Source organism: Brachyhypopomus gauderio, unplaced genomic scaffold (genome assembly GCF_052324685.1).
Source record: "Brachyhypopomus gauderio isolate BG-103 unplaced genomic scaffold, BGAUD_0.2 sc60, whole genome shotgun sequence".
In the NCBI taxonomy this organism is placed as follows: domain Eukaryota; kingdom Metazoa; phylum Chordata; class Actinopteri; order Gymnotiformes; family Hypopomidae; genus Brachyhypopomus; species Brachyhypopomus gauderio.
This window is the reverse complement of record NW_027506881.1, coordinates 1,430,626-1,448,104: the sequence shown is the minus strand read 5'-3', so window position 1 is coordinate 1,448,104 and position 17,479 is coordinate 1,430,626. Positions and strand designations below refer to the sequence as shown.

General features: G+C 42.9%; 1 protein-coding gene and 2 long non-coding RNA genes across 3 annotated transcripts; 2 read left to right on the top strand and 1 right to left on the bottom strand.

Moving 5' to 3' along the window:
* Positions 1 to 274: 274 nt before the first annotated feature.
* Positions 275 to 4,362, bottom strand: LOC143489283 (uncharacterized). Its single transcript, XR_013124633.1, has 5 exons — positions 4,012 to 4,362; positions 3,281 to 3,913; positions 2,985 to 3,100; positions 2,747 to 2,840; positions 275 to 2,387 (listed from the first exon to the last, which is right to left on the bottom strand). It is a non-coding gene; the product is annotated as an uncharacterized LOC143489283 (long non-coding RNA).
* Positions 4,363 to 6,937: 2,575 nt separating this feature from the next.
* On the top strand, positions 6,938 to 10,232 carry LOC143489204 (uncharacterized). The gene is made up of 8 exons (XM_076988056.1): positions 6,938 to 7,138; positions 8,087 to 8,139; positions 8,244 to 8,363; positions 8,516 to 9,198; positions 9,375 to 9,513; positions 9,613 to 9,735; positions 9,828 to 9,879; positions 10,063 to 10,232. The coding sequence occupies exons 2-8, from the start codon at positions 8,089 to 8,091 to the stop codon at positions 10,230 to 10,232; spliced, it is 1,338 nt and encodes a 445-aa protein (XP_076844171.1). The 5' UTR covers positions 6,938 to 7,138; positions 8,087 to 8,088.
* Positions 10,233 to 10,249: 17 nt separating this feature from the next.
* LOC143489208 (uncharacterized) lies at positions 10,250 to 11,166 on the top strand. Its single transcript, XR_013124605.1, has 3 exons — positions 10,250 to 10,396; positions 10,524 to 10,637; positions 10,943 to 11,166. It is a non-coding gene; the product is annotated as an uncharacterized LOC143489208 (long non-coding RNA).
* The last annotated feature ends 6,313 nt before the right edge of the window (positions 11,167 to 17,479 follow it).

Genomic DNA, 17,479 nt, shown 5'->3' with positions numbered 1-17,479 from the left:
TGGGTGCCATATGAAATGCCATGAACATGTCGCACACGAAATGGTAGGCAAGACTTGGGGAGAGCTATCCTACTGTCGGGGGCAGGAATGGCCTCAAGCAGGCAGGCATGTCCTGTAAAAACAATCAAGAGATTTTGAAAGATATGCAACACGCCTATATTTACCACCATGCTCTTGAGGCAGGACCCTCGCCATGACCCCATATTCAGAGACCCCATTGCTCCTGATTACCTCCAAGAACTTATTTCCAATTATGAACCCCCACATCCACTAACATCACAGGTTGCTGGCTTCTTATTAGTTCCAATAATAGCTAATAAATAATAATGAATAATGAGGTAACAGCAGGGGGAAGATTAAATGGATGAAGGATCAACCCACTGCCCTGGCCCCTCTTACCACCCCGAATTACCCCCTGCTAGGGTTGTATCACCACAGCCCTGGACTACCATTACTGACCATCAAGAAGTCTAGGACTCTTAAGAATAAGAATTACACAGATAACACATGTATATAAATATCACACATATACGCAAATTCTAACACAATGTGCAAGTATGTTTCATTACAACAAATATAAGTTTTATAAAAAGAAGTTTGCAGCAAGTGTGATTCCAAATATATTTTGGTTTCTCCCGAGGTTTCTTCCTATTCCCCATCATAGGGAGTTTTTCCTCGCCACTGTCGCCTTTGGCTTGCTCATTAGGGTTCTAGACCCATAGTATTGTTAACCTTGTAAATCCTGTAAAGTGCTTTGTGACAACATGTGTTGTGAAAAGCGCTATACAAATAAACTTTGATTTGATTTAGTTTACTCTTTAGTGGGATTCAGTGAATTTGCCATTGCACTATACGTACTGCTAACACATTGTTTATTCTTTAGCACGAAAAAATATGCGTAAAATGCGCATGAAACACATACAAAATGAGCTAGTCAGTATGTGCCCCGGCCCTTAAATTCAATTAAGCTGCCGCTGAGAATCATTTAAATCTGCTAAATATTAGATCCCTGTCATCTAAAGCATTACATGTTTTGCTTGACGGAAACTTGGACTCGGCCAGGCGACTATATGGCCCTAAACGAAGCGTCTCCCTCTGGCTATAGATATGTTCATAACCCCCGTCCAAATGGTAGCGGGGTGATGTTTGAACATCTCATCCTCACTGTATCAAATTTATCAACCAAAGTGGCGCAGACATTTATGTTAATTACTCTTTACTGCCCCCTGATTCATATTCTGAGTTTTTGCTACTGAGCCTCATTTGAACTTGTCTTGAAGAATTTCAACTAAAGTTTGATCAGCCTGTCATTTGATTTTCCACTTGGATTTTGAGTATGATTCCAAATGCAGACCTCCATGGGATAATAATTTTGATTTACATTGATCATTTTTTATGCTATTTTGTTCTCAACACATTCCACTATGTAATAAATAGATTTTCTACAGTATATTTATATTTGCAAGAGTTATGGCATAATTTAGCATTTCACTAGCCTTACTGAAAAGGTGAATCCACCAACTTTGTTATATCTGCATGACAATTAGGCAACCAAGATTTGAAATAAACTAAAACAGAATGAACATAAATATTCTGGCCTACAAACCACTTCTAAACCAAATAACCAGTTGGTCAAGTCTTTAAATCACAGAAAGCAAATGTGTCTAAAGTTGACATAGGCTAAGTGTTTCAGATTGTAGACAATGGTGATGAAGATAGGGGAGCTTGAAACCCTGAGGCGTTTGATTCCTTAGATGAAGGAGAATACAAATTAAGATGAAGAACAGGAGTACTTTAAAGTCTATTTAACTGGTTGTGGAGATCCAGTATTACATGGCATTTTACATGTAAATGAACATCTGACTGTAAGAGTCACTTCAATAATCCCTCCAGGGACCTTGGTCATATTTTTGTCACATTTATTTTCAGAAGAGCAGTGAATTCTATTGCCCCCCTGTGTCAATAGTATGTCAAGTTAGAGTCTCTCCTGTGTGAGTGTGATGGTCTCTCTACTCAATATTTATGTGGTGGATTTTACTGAATCAGCTGACAGGAGCCACTAACAATCTCAACTGGAACTTGGTGTGATTACTGAAACTAAATGTAATGTGTGTTGTACAGAACTCTCTGTGTGTGTGTATGTGTGTGTGTGTGTGTGTGTGTGTGTGAGAGACAAGGACATTGTTAAGACACATGCACACATTTAAAATGCTTCTATTTAAAGATGTTTAGGAAGAACTAATATATGCCAGTGTGTGTAATGCTGGATGTCAGACGATATCAGGTTGATGAGCAGGTGCAGCACCTTCATTTCACCTGTGCAGGTGCAGCTGCTGAGGGCATCCACACAGGGGAACAGGAGGAATGTTCTCAGGCTGCAGAGCACCCTGGTGTGGAAAAGAACACAGTAAATTAAAAAACACCCTAACAATCAGGGTTGGGTTGAAACTGTGAAACTGTGTGTGTGTGTGTGTGTGTGTGTGTGTGTGTGTGTGTGTGTGTGTGTGTGTGTGTGTGTGACAAGGACGTTGTTAAGACACAACTTAAGTATAACTTCCCTAAGCTTCGATATATGTCTGTAATTATTAATTAGAACAAGAACGTCATTATTGTAACTTCATTAGTGAGACAAAGAGGTGTTTCTGGGTTTTCTGGAGTCCCCATGTCTTAGCTGTGCAGGGTGTTGCTGGTGGAGACATTGTGTGTTGGTGCTACGGTTGTTTCCTAGTGTGGAAGTTGACCTCACCTTTTTACACCTTATCACAGAGCACATAGACCTCAGTCTTTCCTGTACAGGGACCTTGAACAACATTTAGCCCGCTGATCTTCAGTTTCAGCTACTACACACATGCGCCCACACACACACACACACACACACACACACACACACACACACACACACACACACACAGCATTTTAGTATTTTAAAGCTGATATCTGAGATCTGAAGTATGTTTGTGTAGTAACATGGTGGAGCGTCATACTCTTGTCATATATAAGGTTGGACACGCGGGGACTGAGTTGGACTCTGTCTCCATCCTCACGCTCCAGCTCACACAGCCGCACCACGTTCATGTCCATGTCTTCAATGAGAGACCAGCTGCAGAGAGAGAGAGAGAGAGAGAGAGAGAGAGAGAGAGAGAGAGAGAGAGAGAGAGAGAGAGAGATGGGTACACTAGTTACACTTTACTATAGTTACATTACAAAGCATTTCATCATCAGCAGTCTTCTCAACTCGCCGGTGTTACGTTTGAATTCTTGACATAACCGGTGGACCTGCCTGGCGAACTTCTCTCCGCCCACGTCTCTAGGGTTGTCCATCTGTCACATGACTTCTTTGATGTTGGACACAGTCCATGGGGGGTGGACCACCATCAGTCCTTCATGGTCTGTCACCTCTACCTTTGGCATCTGGTGGTTCTCTTGTCTCTCCTTTTTCTGTGTTTTCTTTCTAATGAGGCCTGCGTTTTGAAATGACCCCCCCGACCGTGTGAACCCACGTGCTTGCTCTTCTCCTGTTTCCTGCTCATTCTCTGTGTCGTAACCGCTGTAATCTTCTGGGCTGGTGCTGGTGATGATGATGATTGCAGCACCAGCAGCTGGGTTGGTGATGATGATGATGATGATGATGGCACCACCAGCAGTAGTGCCTGCGCTGCTGTCCTCTGTTCAGCTTGTGAGTCAGTTTTCTGGGCTGAAGTTTTCTGGTCCCGATGCTGCTCTTGTGGTGTTGATGGCGGTTCGTGGTGTTGTCTCCTCGGTGTTGGGTTGGCTCGGGGTCTCGAGGGCACAACTTCCAGGTCTGGATCAGCCTGCAACTTCAAGCACTGAGATGGTTGAGACGGACCTGCCTGCATGATTCTCTTACCTGCTTCTTTCTGCCACATTCCAAGTGCCTTCCAGTTGTTAAATACTGAAATGCAATTAAAATGCGATTAATTTTGATTAATTAATCACAAAGCTTCTGATTAATTTGATTAATTTTTTTATTATATATATACATGTAAGTACCAAATATAAGAATATAAGAATAAATTCTGCACTCTTAGGGAAACGTGCTCTTGTCGGGCACAGGTCTTCTCTCTGGAACATGTCTACATTCCCACCTTCTCCCTGTCTAGTGTCCTTGACCCAGAGGGTGACCTTAAACTTCCTCATTTGGTCGTACGCCATGTTAAAAAAGTAGGAAAGTAGAGTTTCAGCATTTTCTATAACATGATCCTCCAGCAGAACACTGCTTCCTTCCTGAATTTCCTGAATTTATTGAGGTCCAGGTTCAGCTCTCTCAAGTGTGATGAAGGGTTTGACTCCAGAGCTGAGGACAGAGCAGCGCAGTCTTCCTCTGAAATATTGCAGTCAGATGGCCTGTAGACAGAAAGAGATAAAAACACACTTACAGCTGCACATAACAAATGCATCTCACACACAAGGTCTTTCACATTTCAGAATACACACACTCAGAAATGAAGCTGCACCAGTCTAATCACCCCAAACACATATGTTGTGTGTGTGTGTGTATTAGAGAGGGATGCTACGATGTGTGTGTGCATGTGTGTGTGTATAAATAGAGAGTGAGAGAGAAGGGAGTGTGTGTATGTGATTCATGTGTATGTGATCTGATAAATACACTGATAATATGGATGTTTCAGAGATAGGAAGAGGGTAATAGCAATTATTTGTGTGTATGTGAAGGAGAGACAAACACTATTTTTAAGTGTGTATTTATAAGCACATATATAAAGCATATGTATACAAAGCCTTTTGCATATTTGCCAAATCCTTAACTTTAGTTAACCTTAACTTTAGTTATCTCTCATGCTCTTAACATTTTTGTGGTGCTTTGACACTTCATTTCATACCATTAAAGATACTTTGAACTACTCTGAACTGAGTGCTAAAGACTGAGAGAAAATTGAGAGTGCAGCTAGATGCAGCTAGACAACCTGCAGAGACGAGAACAACTCCTCCCCATGCACTACAACACACACATGTTGTTCTGTTGCTGTTGCGTTGTGTTCCTGCCTCAGGTGGGTGGGGCCCATTATAATCCCCAGCACCTGAGGGCCATTTGTCCATCTATATATAGCTTGTCTTTGTACCAATTGACTGCTGGTGATTGTTTCCTTACTTTGGATCATGTCTCGGGTTTTGTGTTGTGCACCTTAAGCCAGGTTCACACTACACGATTTTAGGCTGGTTTTTCAGTCGCCAACTGTTTTTTGTAGATCGCCGACAGAAACTGTGGTTGGAGGCAAATCGGCGATCACTCGGCGCTCGCTCAGTCGTGTTGTAGTGACATGCTGAAAGACGCTCGCCGAGTGGTCGCAGAGTGGTCGCCGACTCATCGCAGACGCCCGACAAATATCTAGAATGTTTAATATCTAGCATGTTTAATATCTAGCATGTTTAATATCTAGCCCAGTCGGCGACTGTTCTCGTGTTTTTGGAGGGCAGCCAGATGAGTCGGCGATTCCCCAGTCGTTTAATTCGTGAGCCCATGTCACCGATCAGTCATGTAGTGTGAAAGCCACAACAACTGAAAGACTCGCGATTACAGCACAACCAGTCATGTAGTGCGAACGGTACAAAAACCTGACGACTGAAAAGTCGTGTAGTGTGAACCTGGCATTATTCATTAAATTCCTCCTTTTCCCCGAGACTGGCATGAGTACTTAGTCATTAGAAACACTGCACACGTCCTGTTCACTTGTTCACTTCCTGTTCATAAATCTCACAATGTTAATGTTAATCAACAGGGTTCAGTTCTTGGCCATTTCCATTTAATTATCTATATGTATATCTATATCACATTCTACAGAAGCACCATAGAGAGCATTCTGACCAGCTGCATCTCTGTGTGCCATCTGTTATATTCTTGAAACCCTCTCAATCATGGTTACTGGAAATCTATTGATACATTTCATTTCATCTCATTTATTTTTCTTATATATCCAAAACTTTGTTGTACAAAACTGTAGTTCTAGTCCCTGGTCCTAAGTCCATCATTTCCAGACTTCATGGTGCCACGATCTTCTTCTACCGCTGCTATATTGCTAGACTTAGGCCCATAGCCACCCACCACCACACAGACGCTCTGGTTCATGCTTAATCATGTCCAATCTTGATTATATTCACTTATTATATCTTGATAACTTTATCCTGAAACTCAAAACATCCTTTTTGTTTGGCAAACCAAAACAAACCGGTGTGCTCACTGTAGTATGTCTGCTACGTTACACTGGTTATCTATCTTACAATGCATTCAGTTTAAACGTATTTCCACACACACATGTTGGTGAAGTGTACTTACTGGCCATGGGCCTCCACTAGACACACACACACATGAAAACATGAGTGTAGTATTAAAAACACCTCCATAACACTGTTGTCATTAACGTACCCTTTACCGCCTTGTGTTACAATCTCAAGATGAGCTGTTGCTCGGCCTTTTCTCACAATATCCACTTTTTCGTTGAATGGCCGTCTTGAAAATGGTGTTGTTATCCTGCGATTACATCCTTTCCTCTTGTGAAACAGCACGGTAGCTCTGCTAGCAGCTGCTAACTAGCTAGCGCACAAGCTAAAAGCTCACGAGACGTAGAACGGTCGCACGCGGACCAGCGACAGGGTTGCCAGGTCTTACAAAATTATCCAGCCCAAAGTCAGTCTAAAACCCGCCCTTCAGAAGCTCAAACTAGCCCAAAGTTAGTATTTTGTTTATGAGGGATTTATTATCAGTATTGCGATTTATATTAAAGTCATTAATAATATTGTAACATTAGTGTTTATCAACTAAATAGTAACCCAAGAAAACGCGCCCCGCCTCCGCTGAATTTTCACCCGCGACTAGATTTCCAAACAAGCCCAATTTGGCGTGAAAACCGCGAACATGGCAACTCTGACCAGCGAGAATATCTCGAGACCATTGGACCACGCCCCCGCCATTCTAATTCGAAATATGATTGGTTGATTAAACGGTGTAAGGGGAATTCCCATGACGTCACACAGCAACTGTATATAAAGTGGCGCGCGCGATTAGCGGGGTACAGTCGGAGGAAAGCAGTACTCGGAGTTGAACACTTTAACAATATTTATTCACCACAGCATTTAGGCTTCAGCCACGCAGATTGCTGCAGAGGTATGTGTGTGTCTTTGGACTTTTAGCGCTAAGGGTTTCTGACGGTCCTTTGACTTTAATTAAGCGATAGAAGACGAGAGGGAGTGTGTTATCGCCAATAACCGGCTGTGATTCGGTCGTAGTGTGGAGTCTTTTTCTGAGTCTGTCCAAACTGGCTGCAGCTCAAACGTTATGTTAACAACATCCATTTGATTAATTTTAGCAGGTTGTATATAAAATAATAATAACAGACCATTAATAACAATTTCATCTGTTAACCTTTCTCCCAAGAGCCGCGTGAATCCAAGCAAAGAGCCGTTTTGTGTTTTGTGTGTACATGCCGTTGCCTGGCAACGCTCCGCGCAGTTCTCACAAACATCCACCTCAGATTGTGAGGAACTAACTGTTGTATAATGATGGTTTTAAATGCGGTTTTTAAAGTAACTGTAGATTCAACATTTGTTTTTGGAAAGAGTATCGATATTTAGTGATTTTTGACGTACCTTATTACTGATATGCAACCAACTCTTAAACCTTTGGGACTGTTGTACATTTACTAGCTAAATGTGCATTAATACACATTGAGGCGATGGTAGCAAACGTTTAGGTCAGGAGTGGCCAACCTGCAGCTCTTTGCTTGGTTTCATGCGGCTCTTGGGAGAAAGGTTAACAGGTTAACAGGTTAACAGGTTGTTATTATTATTTTCTTAGATAAGACATGTTTACTATGCATTTAGTGGCCCTAAACATATGGCCCTACCAATAAGCAGTTGTCAGATTACTGTAAAACACAAAGAAAGCACTATTTAACTATTCAAATGGTTCATGGATTATTAGCTGGCTGTCAAAATAGTGGAGGAGCTTCTCAAATGCCAGAAGCTCTTGGCACCAAAACGTTTTCTCGCTCTGGTGAACTTTGAAGCGCGCTGGTGTTTTGCCTGTCTGACTGATGTGTTGACCTCGTTTCAGAAATGGAAGCGTTGCTCAAGAAAACATGCGACCAGCTACTGGAAGCCCACAAGGTTGGTCTTGTGCACAGTATAATGTGTCATTACATATGTGTCATTATGTGTCATTACATATTATAATAGCATTTCTATGTGTTTATTAATGATTTTCCTCATAGATTTATCAGCATCAGGTGGCGAAATATAAGGAGCTCATGATGACTTGCCAGGAAAAAGATGAAAAGATCTTCAAGTTGGAGAATTCTTTAGAGCAAAGTATTGAGACAGCGTCTGAATACGTAAGTGATTTTAACTCTGATGAACGTGACAAAGACATAGTAATGTGTGACAATACACAGTAGGATATCAGAGTACAGAAAATAGTGACATTGTAAGCGTTACAAAAGAGGTAAACCTGCCCTGACTATTTTGATACTGTGTTTTTCATCAGAGGTCCTTTGTTGATGGTGTTAAAGAGGAAATATTGCATTATAGAAAAAAATGCAAGTGTTTGGTCAACAATGGCAAGGAGGAGGTGAAACACCAGGAAATCCAGCGGCTTGTGCAGACTTTGAAAAAGAAAGACGAGCTTCTGGACCAGATGCAGCACGAGCAGCATTCACTAAAGGAGAAGGTGAAGGAACTTGCCAATGATCTGATGCAGCAGGACCTGGTGTACAGAAACACCGTCTCCACGCTGGAGACAGAGAGGGCAGCAGCCACCCGTCTCACTGCTGAGAATCAGGCTTTGTCCAGTAAGCTCGTCGAGTTCCAGCAGGTCACCGATTACATGAGCACCAAGCTCCAAGCACTGGAGACTGATTTAAGTATCCAGACAAGCACAGTGATTGATCTTTCTGAGGAACTTCAGAAAGCCAAAGCTCTTCTCAGGGATGGTGAAGAAGAGCGTACCCAGCAGTCTAGGACCATCAACTCCTTGAAGCTGGAGGTGGGGGAGCTCCAGCAGAAGAACATCAAAGCAATCATGACAACTTTACATGAGAAGAGCCGGAAGATCGAGGCCCTGGAGACAGAGCTGAGCCGCACCAGAAAGGAGATGGAGAAAGTCCTTGAGGAGCTGAGGCAAGACAGATGCACTGCCCTGAGGGAACAGGCCCAGGAGGAGGTTTTAAAGTAAGACCCTTATTAATCGATCTTACTCAGCAATGCTCAAACTGTTCCCTTGTCTTTTAATAACATGCAGTTGGCCTTATATATCAGATAATACATAGGTCTGATCCAAACTGAAAACATGGTAAGAGTTGGCTGTACACAGTATCAGCATAGCAATTTGTATTGTATGGTTACAGGCTCCAGAAGCAGATGTGTGATGACCAGGATCAAATCAAGACCTTACATGCTGATCTGCTGCAGAAGGAGTACAACATCTCGTATCTCCAATCAGAGATGCGTCAGGCCAACACCCGTATTGCCGTGCTGCAGAAAGAGGTTAGTAAACAAACCATGGTGTTAAAAATAATCAACGTGGCAGGCAGAGTGGGTGGCGTTAAACCTAACATGTCGGATCACTTCATCGTCCCCCTTAAGGTACAGACCCTGGCTGAAGCTCTCTGGGAGCACAGAACCAAGAGAGTTGACGCGGAGGGAGAGAGGGACAGAGCTCTCAGCGCCTTGTGGAATCAAGAACAGACCATTGCGCAGCTGAAGACTGTGAGTGCCGTTCATTAAGTCTTACTGAGCTAGTGATCTTTCACACGGGCTTCCTGCGTGTTTTCTCATAGCTTTTTCCATGTCGTTGACAGGAGCAGGTCGGGTCGCAACAAACTCTCCGGAAATACTGGGAGACGTGTCAGCGTGAGTACTTTAACACAAACACCCCACAGTACAGCAGTACTAGTGCTAACACCGTGAGAAGGAGCCAACGGTTGCAGAGACGCCTTCTGCTTTAGACCTCTTGAACCGGTGCTCTCGTGCGGTGTGCTCTAGTATGTGAAATAAGTGGAAAACCTCACCTGGTGTTTGATCTTTTGCCTGTAGTGCTTCAGGAAAAGGACAAGATGATTCATGAATTGCGGTTCACCCTTGCAGAGAAAGAGAGGGCACGTGTGGAGCAGGAGAAATGTCTTCACGATCTGCAAAAGGACATCAGATCCCTAACTGAAAGTAATGGGAGGCCATTGCATTTTTTTGAACACACAGATTGTTAAGTAACTCGTCTTTTATAGTCGCTGACGTTGGTAACGCTATTCAACCATTTCTCACAGAGCTGGATAAGTTGGAGAGGGGGACCAGACAGAGTGGGACTGCCTGTGGTCCTGATCCCGCACATCCCAAGGGAGATAACAAGCGGGACACTACAGGACGCTGCACAGTAAGTGTTACTTCGTACTCTTTGATGGCAACATATTTCTCATCCTGCTGCTTTTCTCAGAGGAAACAGAGGAATGTTTTCAGAGTGGGTGGAAGTGTTGTTCTAGATGTTCCTTTTGATGTTCCAGAGAGACACAAAGTTGAAGGGAAAGTCTGGAGGAACGGTTCTGTCCCCCAACAAACCCAAGAAACCAGCGGGGAAAGACCAGAGCAAGACACCACAGCAAGACACCAGTGGCAGAGTAGGTTCTCTGTCTCACACACACTTGCTTGTTTTGGCTATTAAAATCTAGCAGTGGTTTTTTTTTTTTTTCTCACTGGTCAACACACTGGTCACAAAGCCACAATAATGATATACATGTAAACAATTTAAGAGAGATGCAGACATAACAGTTAAGATAAATTCAGACAGCAGTCAGTGTCAATCATCTCCTAATTAACATACAGACCTGATCCCAGATCAGCACTACAGGCTCAGGACCTTCCAGCACCTGCAAACCCATGTTGTCTTGTCCTCACCAGCCCTCTTTCTGATTGCACTCGGCAGGACTCTTCGGTCTCCACTAAGACGAAGGAGAACCGCTCCTCCAAAACAGCAAGCCCAACACCATCGACGTCCACAGGGCATCCAAATGGAAAGTGAAGTTCAGCATCGACGTCTGCAGGGCTGTAAAGAAGAAACCACCACATTGAGCTGGTCAATTGACACGACCACCATCATAAGATCAGCTTCAGGCTTTCCAACAATAAACCTCTTCTTGAATAAATGAAACAAGTTCTTCCAAATGGTTCTATTTCTCATTAATAGAAAAAAAGCACCAGCTAAAGTTTCCTATATACAGTAGTGTTCAAAATACTAGCAGTTCTATATGACCAACCAGATTAATCACTGTTCTTGACAGTGACAGTTAGAAGATGCCTGTGTGAAGCTAATCTATTAACAAGATGTCCCCACAAAGTCCCACTGTTAAAAGACACGTACTGAAGCGGATACAATTTGCCAAAGAACACATCAACTGGCCCAAAGAGAAATGGAGAAACGTATTGTGGACTGATGAAAGTAAAATTGGTCTTTTTGGGTCCAAGGCCATTTGATTTTTTTTCGGGAAAAAATCCGTCAAATCATACATGTATATTTTACGTCAATAACTACAGAGTAACCATAAATGTGACAAGAGACACGAAACGGGACAATAGTGCAATACAAGGGTAGTGAAGTGGTAAGATGAGATGGGGGATTAAGAGGGAATAACAGTACCAGTGTATCAACAGATCAGTACTGTGTTGATCTGGATGCTGTATGAGTGTGTGCTGGGGTTAGGAGGGGGGGGGGGGGGGGGGGTAAAGTTGGGAGAGAGTTCAGCATCCTCACAGCCTGGTGTATGTAGCTGTCCTTCAGTCTAGTGGTCCTGAGACTCCACAGTCTCCTCCCTGATGGCAGCAGGCTGAAGAAGCTGTGTAGTGGGTGGGTTGGGTCTCCTGCCAGGTGAAGGGCTTTCCGTGTGAGGCGGGAGCTGAATAAGTCCGGAAGGGAGGGGAGAGAGGTACCGACGATCTTCAGGTCCTCTGTGACACACACACCCAGGAACTTGGTGCTGCTCACCCTCTCCACCGCAGTATCGTTGATGAACAGGGGAGTGTGCTGGGTGCGAGTTCTCCTGAAGTCCACAACAATTTCCTTGGTCTTGTTGGTGTTCAGAGAGAGATTGTTGTGTTTGCACCAGGAGGCCAGGTGGCTCACCTCGCTCCTGTAGTGTGTCTCATCGTTGTCGCTGATGAGACCCACCACCGTTGTGTCATCCGCAAACTTGATGAAGAGATTGGAGGGGTGCTCTGGTGTGCAGTAGTGGGTCAGCAGCGCGAACAGAAGGGGGCTCAGCACACATCCTTGGGGAGCCCCTTTGTTCAGTGTTACGCTGTTGGATCTGTTTCTGCCAACCCGCACTGCCTGTGGTCTTCCGGTCAGGAAGTCTAGCAGCCAGTTGCACAGTGATTTGCTCAGCCGAGTGAGCTGTTGGGGGATGATAGTGTTAAATGCCGAACTGCAGTCAAGGAACAGCATTCGGACGTAGGTGTCCTTCCTGTCCAGGTGTGTAAGGGCTAAGTGTAAAGCAGTGGAGATGGCATCATCAGTCGAGCGATTAGACCGATACGCAAACTGGTAGAGGTCCAGGAAGGAGGGGAGGGAAGACCTGATGTGATGCATGACATGATGTGAAACGTTTTTAAGTTTTTTTGTAGATAAAGTCAGGGATATTAGAGGTAATATTCTGCTTCCTTCTATACCTATTACAGTGGTTCCTCAGGTGGCTGTACCTGTAGTTTTAGAGCAGTTTTCTCCTATTTCTCTTGAGGAACTAAAAAAGGTTATGCATGGCCTGCACCCGTCTACTTCTTCTGGTGATATTCTCCCTGCAAAATTCTTAAAAAAGGTCTTTGACTCGGTGGGCATTCACATTCAGTCAATTATCAATTTGTCTCTTGGATCAGGCTGTGTCCCAGACTATTTTAAGCTAGCGATGGTGCAGCCTATTCTTAAAAAAACGGGTCTTGATACTACAGACTGTGTAAATTATAGACCAATCTCAAAGTTACCTTTTGTCTCAAAAATACTGGAGAAAGCATGGTGGTGCTGGTGCGGATGCTCGCTTCTATTCCACCATTCTTAAGTTTTGGGTACAAAAACGTAGCACAAGTAGCAAATTGAAGAGCAGCAAACTGCAGCGTGTGTGGTATAAAAATACAGGACGCTGGTTCCACCACATCTAATTTTATTTGCCACCTGAAAACCCACCCGGAAAGGTTTTTAGCAATATTGCAATATTGGTATTGACTTGCCACCAGTGCAGCAGTATAGAGGGTGTTCAGTCATGGAGGCCTCATAATGCGCCCTCACCGAGCCAGGCTAAGTGCAAGTACCCTGTCAATCTTGATCTTTGTAAAATGTTATGCATTAGTTGCTCAAACATTTTCCTTTTATGGGACACTGAAAGACACCTTGAAGTTGAAATATATTGTGTTTCATCCAGTTCATTAGGAGACAAAAAGTTGTTGCTGCAGGGCATATTGCAAAATTTGAATGCTGTTTTAAACTTTTATTTTATAATCACTAATTTGGTTGCTATTTTCTTTATATGCAGACCTTTCATATGTGACGCCGAAGGCGTCGGGACAGAGGCAGCCGGAGACGTGGGTGGAACTGAAGGGAGTTTATTCTCCATGACTACAAAACAACAAGATCTTGTTTTTCTCCTCGAGAGGAGGCATGGTGTCAAAATACAGCTGGCACTGGACCAGGAAGCCCTCGAAACGCTCTGGGTCCCCTCCGTAGGGTTCGGGGAGAGGAATCGGTGTCCGTGGTGTCGGAGGATGTACGGACGCCTGCACCGTCAGAGCCTTTATGCAGGACATGAGTGTGGTCACCAGCGCACGGAGTTCCTGGAGCTCCTGCAGCTGTTTACCCAGGACGATACCTTGGTGGGCCAGCACCTCCAGAGGTGAGGCTCCCTCGCCTCCGGCTGCTCCAGGCTGCACATTCTGTGACGCCGAAGGCGTCGGGACAGAGGCAGCCGGAGACGTGGGTGGAACAGAAGAGAGTTTGTTCTCTATGACTACAAAACAATGATGCCCAAGTAATACTCTTAGCGCACACACAAACAGTGATGCAAAAGTAACGCTAGTGGAATGCTCGCCGGATCCAGAGACGCTGTTGTAGCGGCAATGTGCAGCACTGGACCGGACGACCTGCGGGCTTAAAAAAGAGCAACGTAATAGAAAACAGGTGCATCAGTATTCAGGTGATTGTGGCTGTGGGAGTGGTTGGGTGCTCGGGGGTGTGTGCTGGGATCGGCTGCTGGCCGGGATGCGTGCCCTCCTGTGGCGACCCGGCTCCCTCACCGTGACATCATATATATTTTATATAGTTATATATAGTTATATATAGTTTAAAAATGTGATTGTTAGAAAGATTTCGATTTTTTAATTTCACAGCCCTCCTTTATCTTTTAGAACAAAATATAGCAGATGTTCTACTGAAAGAAGAGAATATTGTATCCAGAACAATGTCAGTTTTGTAAGAAAAATACTTTTTGGAGAAAATTACAGATACAAAATTTATCTAGAAAACATTTGGGTGTGTGCGTGCACTTTTTGAAATTGTATTTCTCAACTTACTAGTTTAAGCTATCATACATCAGAAGTGTCATAACAGCCATTACAACTATAAAGTGATTTGCGACTACAGTGTCACTCAAATACTTGGACTTGGACTTGAGACCAAAGACTTGAGACTTGACTTGGACTTGCAAAAAATGACTTGTGAGCATCACTGGTGGGCACATTCTTGTTTACAATATATTATAGACCTCTTCTTCCATATCCAATATTAACTATCAGTGGCGTGCACACATAGACATCAGGTGGTGCTAAAGCACCACCAACTCTGCCCTTTATCAACCAAAGTGCCCTTTTGAAACTTCGTTTTTTTTTTATTATTATCATTTTACTGAGGTCGGTTTGAAATGATCTTTTGAAAACCTGAGCGATTAAAAACAATGCCCTGAAATGAGCCACCACCTCGCACACACCCGACCTCTCTCTTCCTTTAACACCAGATGCGCTGCAGCAGCAGTTCAGTTCAGTGAGTGGAAGGAAGCGTCTTCAGCACAGCACACACGCTCACAGATAGACTTCTTCTCCCGTCCCCACCAGCCAGGTCACATACACATCAAGTCAAATCGTACCGTTTGCCCTCTAAGCCCAACGTGAAATCATTTTCTTGTGTTGTAAAATGTCTCATACAGCACCAAACTACTAAGCATTTTTAGCCGACTGGTCACCTGATAAACTAGTCGCACTAGCCCAAATCAATGATAGATAACGTGAGGACGACCACATACAAATAATTAAGGTAGAGTTTGCAAATCTATGTGTTAAGCTGAACGTCTTCTGTTGTATAGGTTTTGTTAGGCAACATAAATTAACACATTCATTTGTGAAAGAAGAAACGGGAAGTTCCCCATTACCTGTGAAAAATGCCCATCTGCATTCATGTAATGACAACACTCAGTAGCCTATAACTCCTTCTCCTACTTTACGGTCTTTTACTGTCTTAATTGTAGGCCTATATTGATTTACTAATTGCAAAATATATGCAACAAGGCCTGCAGACAGTGGAGGGTAAACAGAAGTTACCTGAAGGACATGACTGTATATTGGATATGAATTATATCAGTTGGATGCGTGACTTTTTCTCCATTGAAAACTCACGTTTAGAGAATGTGACAAATAAAAGTCAAATTTCATTCAACATGTGCTTGTAATTTTTTTTATAATGAAGTGTTCCACGTGCGCTAAAAAGTGCCCTTCACCCCCCCCCCCCCCCCCCGAGCACTTGCCCACCCAAAAGGTCTGTGCACGCCACTGTTAACTATATAATAATAATAATAATAATCTTTATTTGTATAGCACCTTTCATACATACATGTAACTATATATACAGTTAAGTCCTTCAGTTAACTTCTGTTTATCCTCCACTGTCTGCAGGCCTTGGTGCATATATTTTGGAATTAGTAAATCAATATAGGCCTACAATTAAAACAGTAAAAAGACCAAAAAGTAGGAGAAGGAGTTATAGGCTACTGCGTGTTGTCATTACATGAATTTTTCACAGGTAATGGGGAACTTCCCGTTTCTTTTTTCACAAATGAATGTGTTAATTTATGTTGCCTAACAAAACCTATACAACAGAAAACATTCAGCTTAACACATAGATTTGCAAACTTTACCGTAATTATTTGTATGTGGTCGTCCTCACGTTATCTATCATTGATTTGGGCTAGAGTGACTAGTTTATCAGGTAGTTTGGTGCTGTATGAGACATTTTACTGCACAACAAAATGATTTCACGTTGGGCTTAGAGGGCAAACAGTACGATTTTACTTGATGTGTATTTTACCTGTGTCTGTGACCGTGCGTGCTGTGCTGAAGACGCTTCCTTCCACTCGCTGAACTGAACTGCTGCTGTAGCACATCTGGTGTGACCAAGGAAGAGAGAGGTCGGGTGTGTGCGAGGTGGTGGCTCATTTCAGGGCACAGGAAACCCAAAGTTTCAAAAGGGCCCTTTCGTTGATAAAGAGTTTTTTTTTTTTTTTTACAAATATAGCATTCAGCAAGTTTTGTCCATCTGTAGCCTATTTATTCACTCAGCATATGGATGGATAGCTATACCTACCTCTGCTTATTTGTTTGCATTATGTAGTTGTAGGAACTGACCTCAGTTGACCTAGCTATGTATAATAATTGCCTGCTTGTGGTAACTCTTAACCTGAAGGTCATTATGCAAAATACAAAGAAAGATTTGCCCATTAGAGAAAGAGAAAGAGAAAGAAAAGAAATGTAGATTTTGTAAAGATCACCTTAATTTGTCAGGACCGTTTTACTGGTTGTTGTCCTAGTTTATTCTGATTTGTCTGGATAATGTATGCACTAACTCACTAATGTCTGTCATGCCTCAAGCTATTGAACCCCTTGCAGTACCAGTTTGAGCACCTGGCCACGCAGCTGAAGTGACGCCAGTAACAGACCTATTCACGTAACGTAGATACAGTTGTGTTCAAAATAATAGTGTATTTAAAAACATGAGTTAAGCACAAAATCTTTATTTCCATGCATATGGAACATTGCATACTGTTTTCCAAATCAAAACATGAAGAGAAATGTATATAATTTGTAACTACTTTACAGAAAATAACAAAAAATGAACATTGGGCTGTTAAAAAAAATAGCAGTGTCTGCATTTGTCTTTACAAACTCAAAATATGTACTCCTTTTTAATGATTTCCTGTGAATCACTATCCTAAAATTTAGATGACTAACCAGTTTTTTAGAACTGCATCACATTTGTGTTGCATAGAGTCAACCAACTTCTGGTACCTCTCAACTGGTAACTGCTCGTTTACTGGTGTGTTTAGGGGTGTGGTCTTGTTGAAACACCCATTTCAAGGGTATTTTCTCTTCAGCGTAAGGCAACATGACCTGTTCAAGTATTCTGATATATGCAAACTGGTCCATTATCCCTGGTTTG

Excerpts from the sequence above, each read along its gene's own strand:
- LOC143489204 (XM_076988056.1), top strand. The coding sequence starts at position 8,089 with ATGGAAGCGTTGCTCAAGAAAACATGCGACCAGCTACTGGAAGCCCAC. Across the intron at positions 8,140-8,243 it reads AGCTACTGGAAGCCCACAAG|ATTTATCAGCATCAGGTGGC; the intron begins GTTGGTCTTGTG and ends TTTTCCTCATAG. Across the intron at positions 9,880-10,062 it reads ATACTGGGAGACGTGTCAGC|TGCTTCAGGAAAAGGACAAG; the intron begins GTGAGTACTTTA and ends TTTTGCCTGTAG.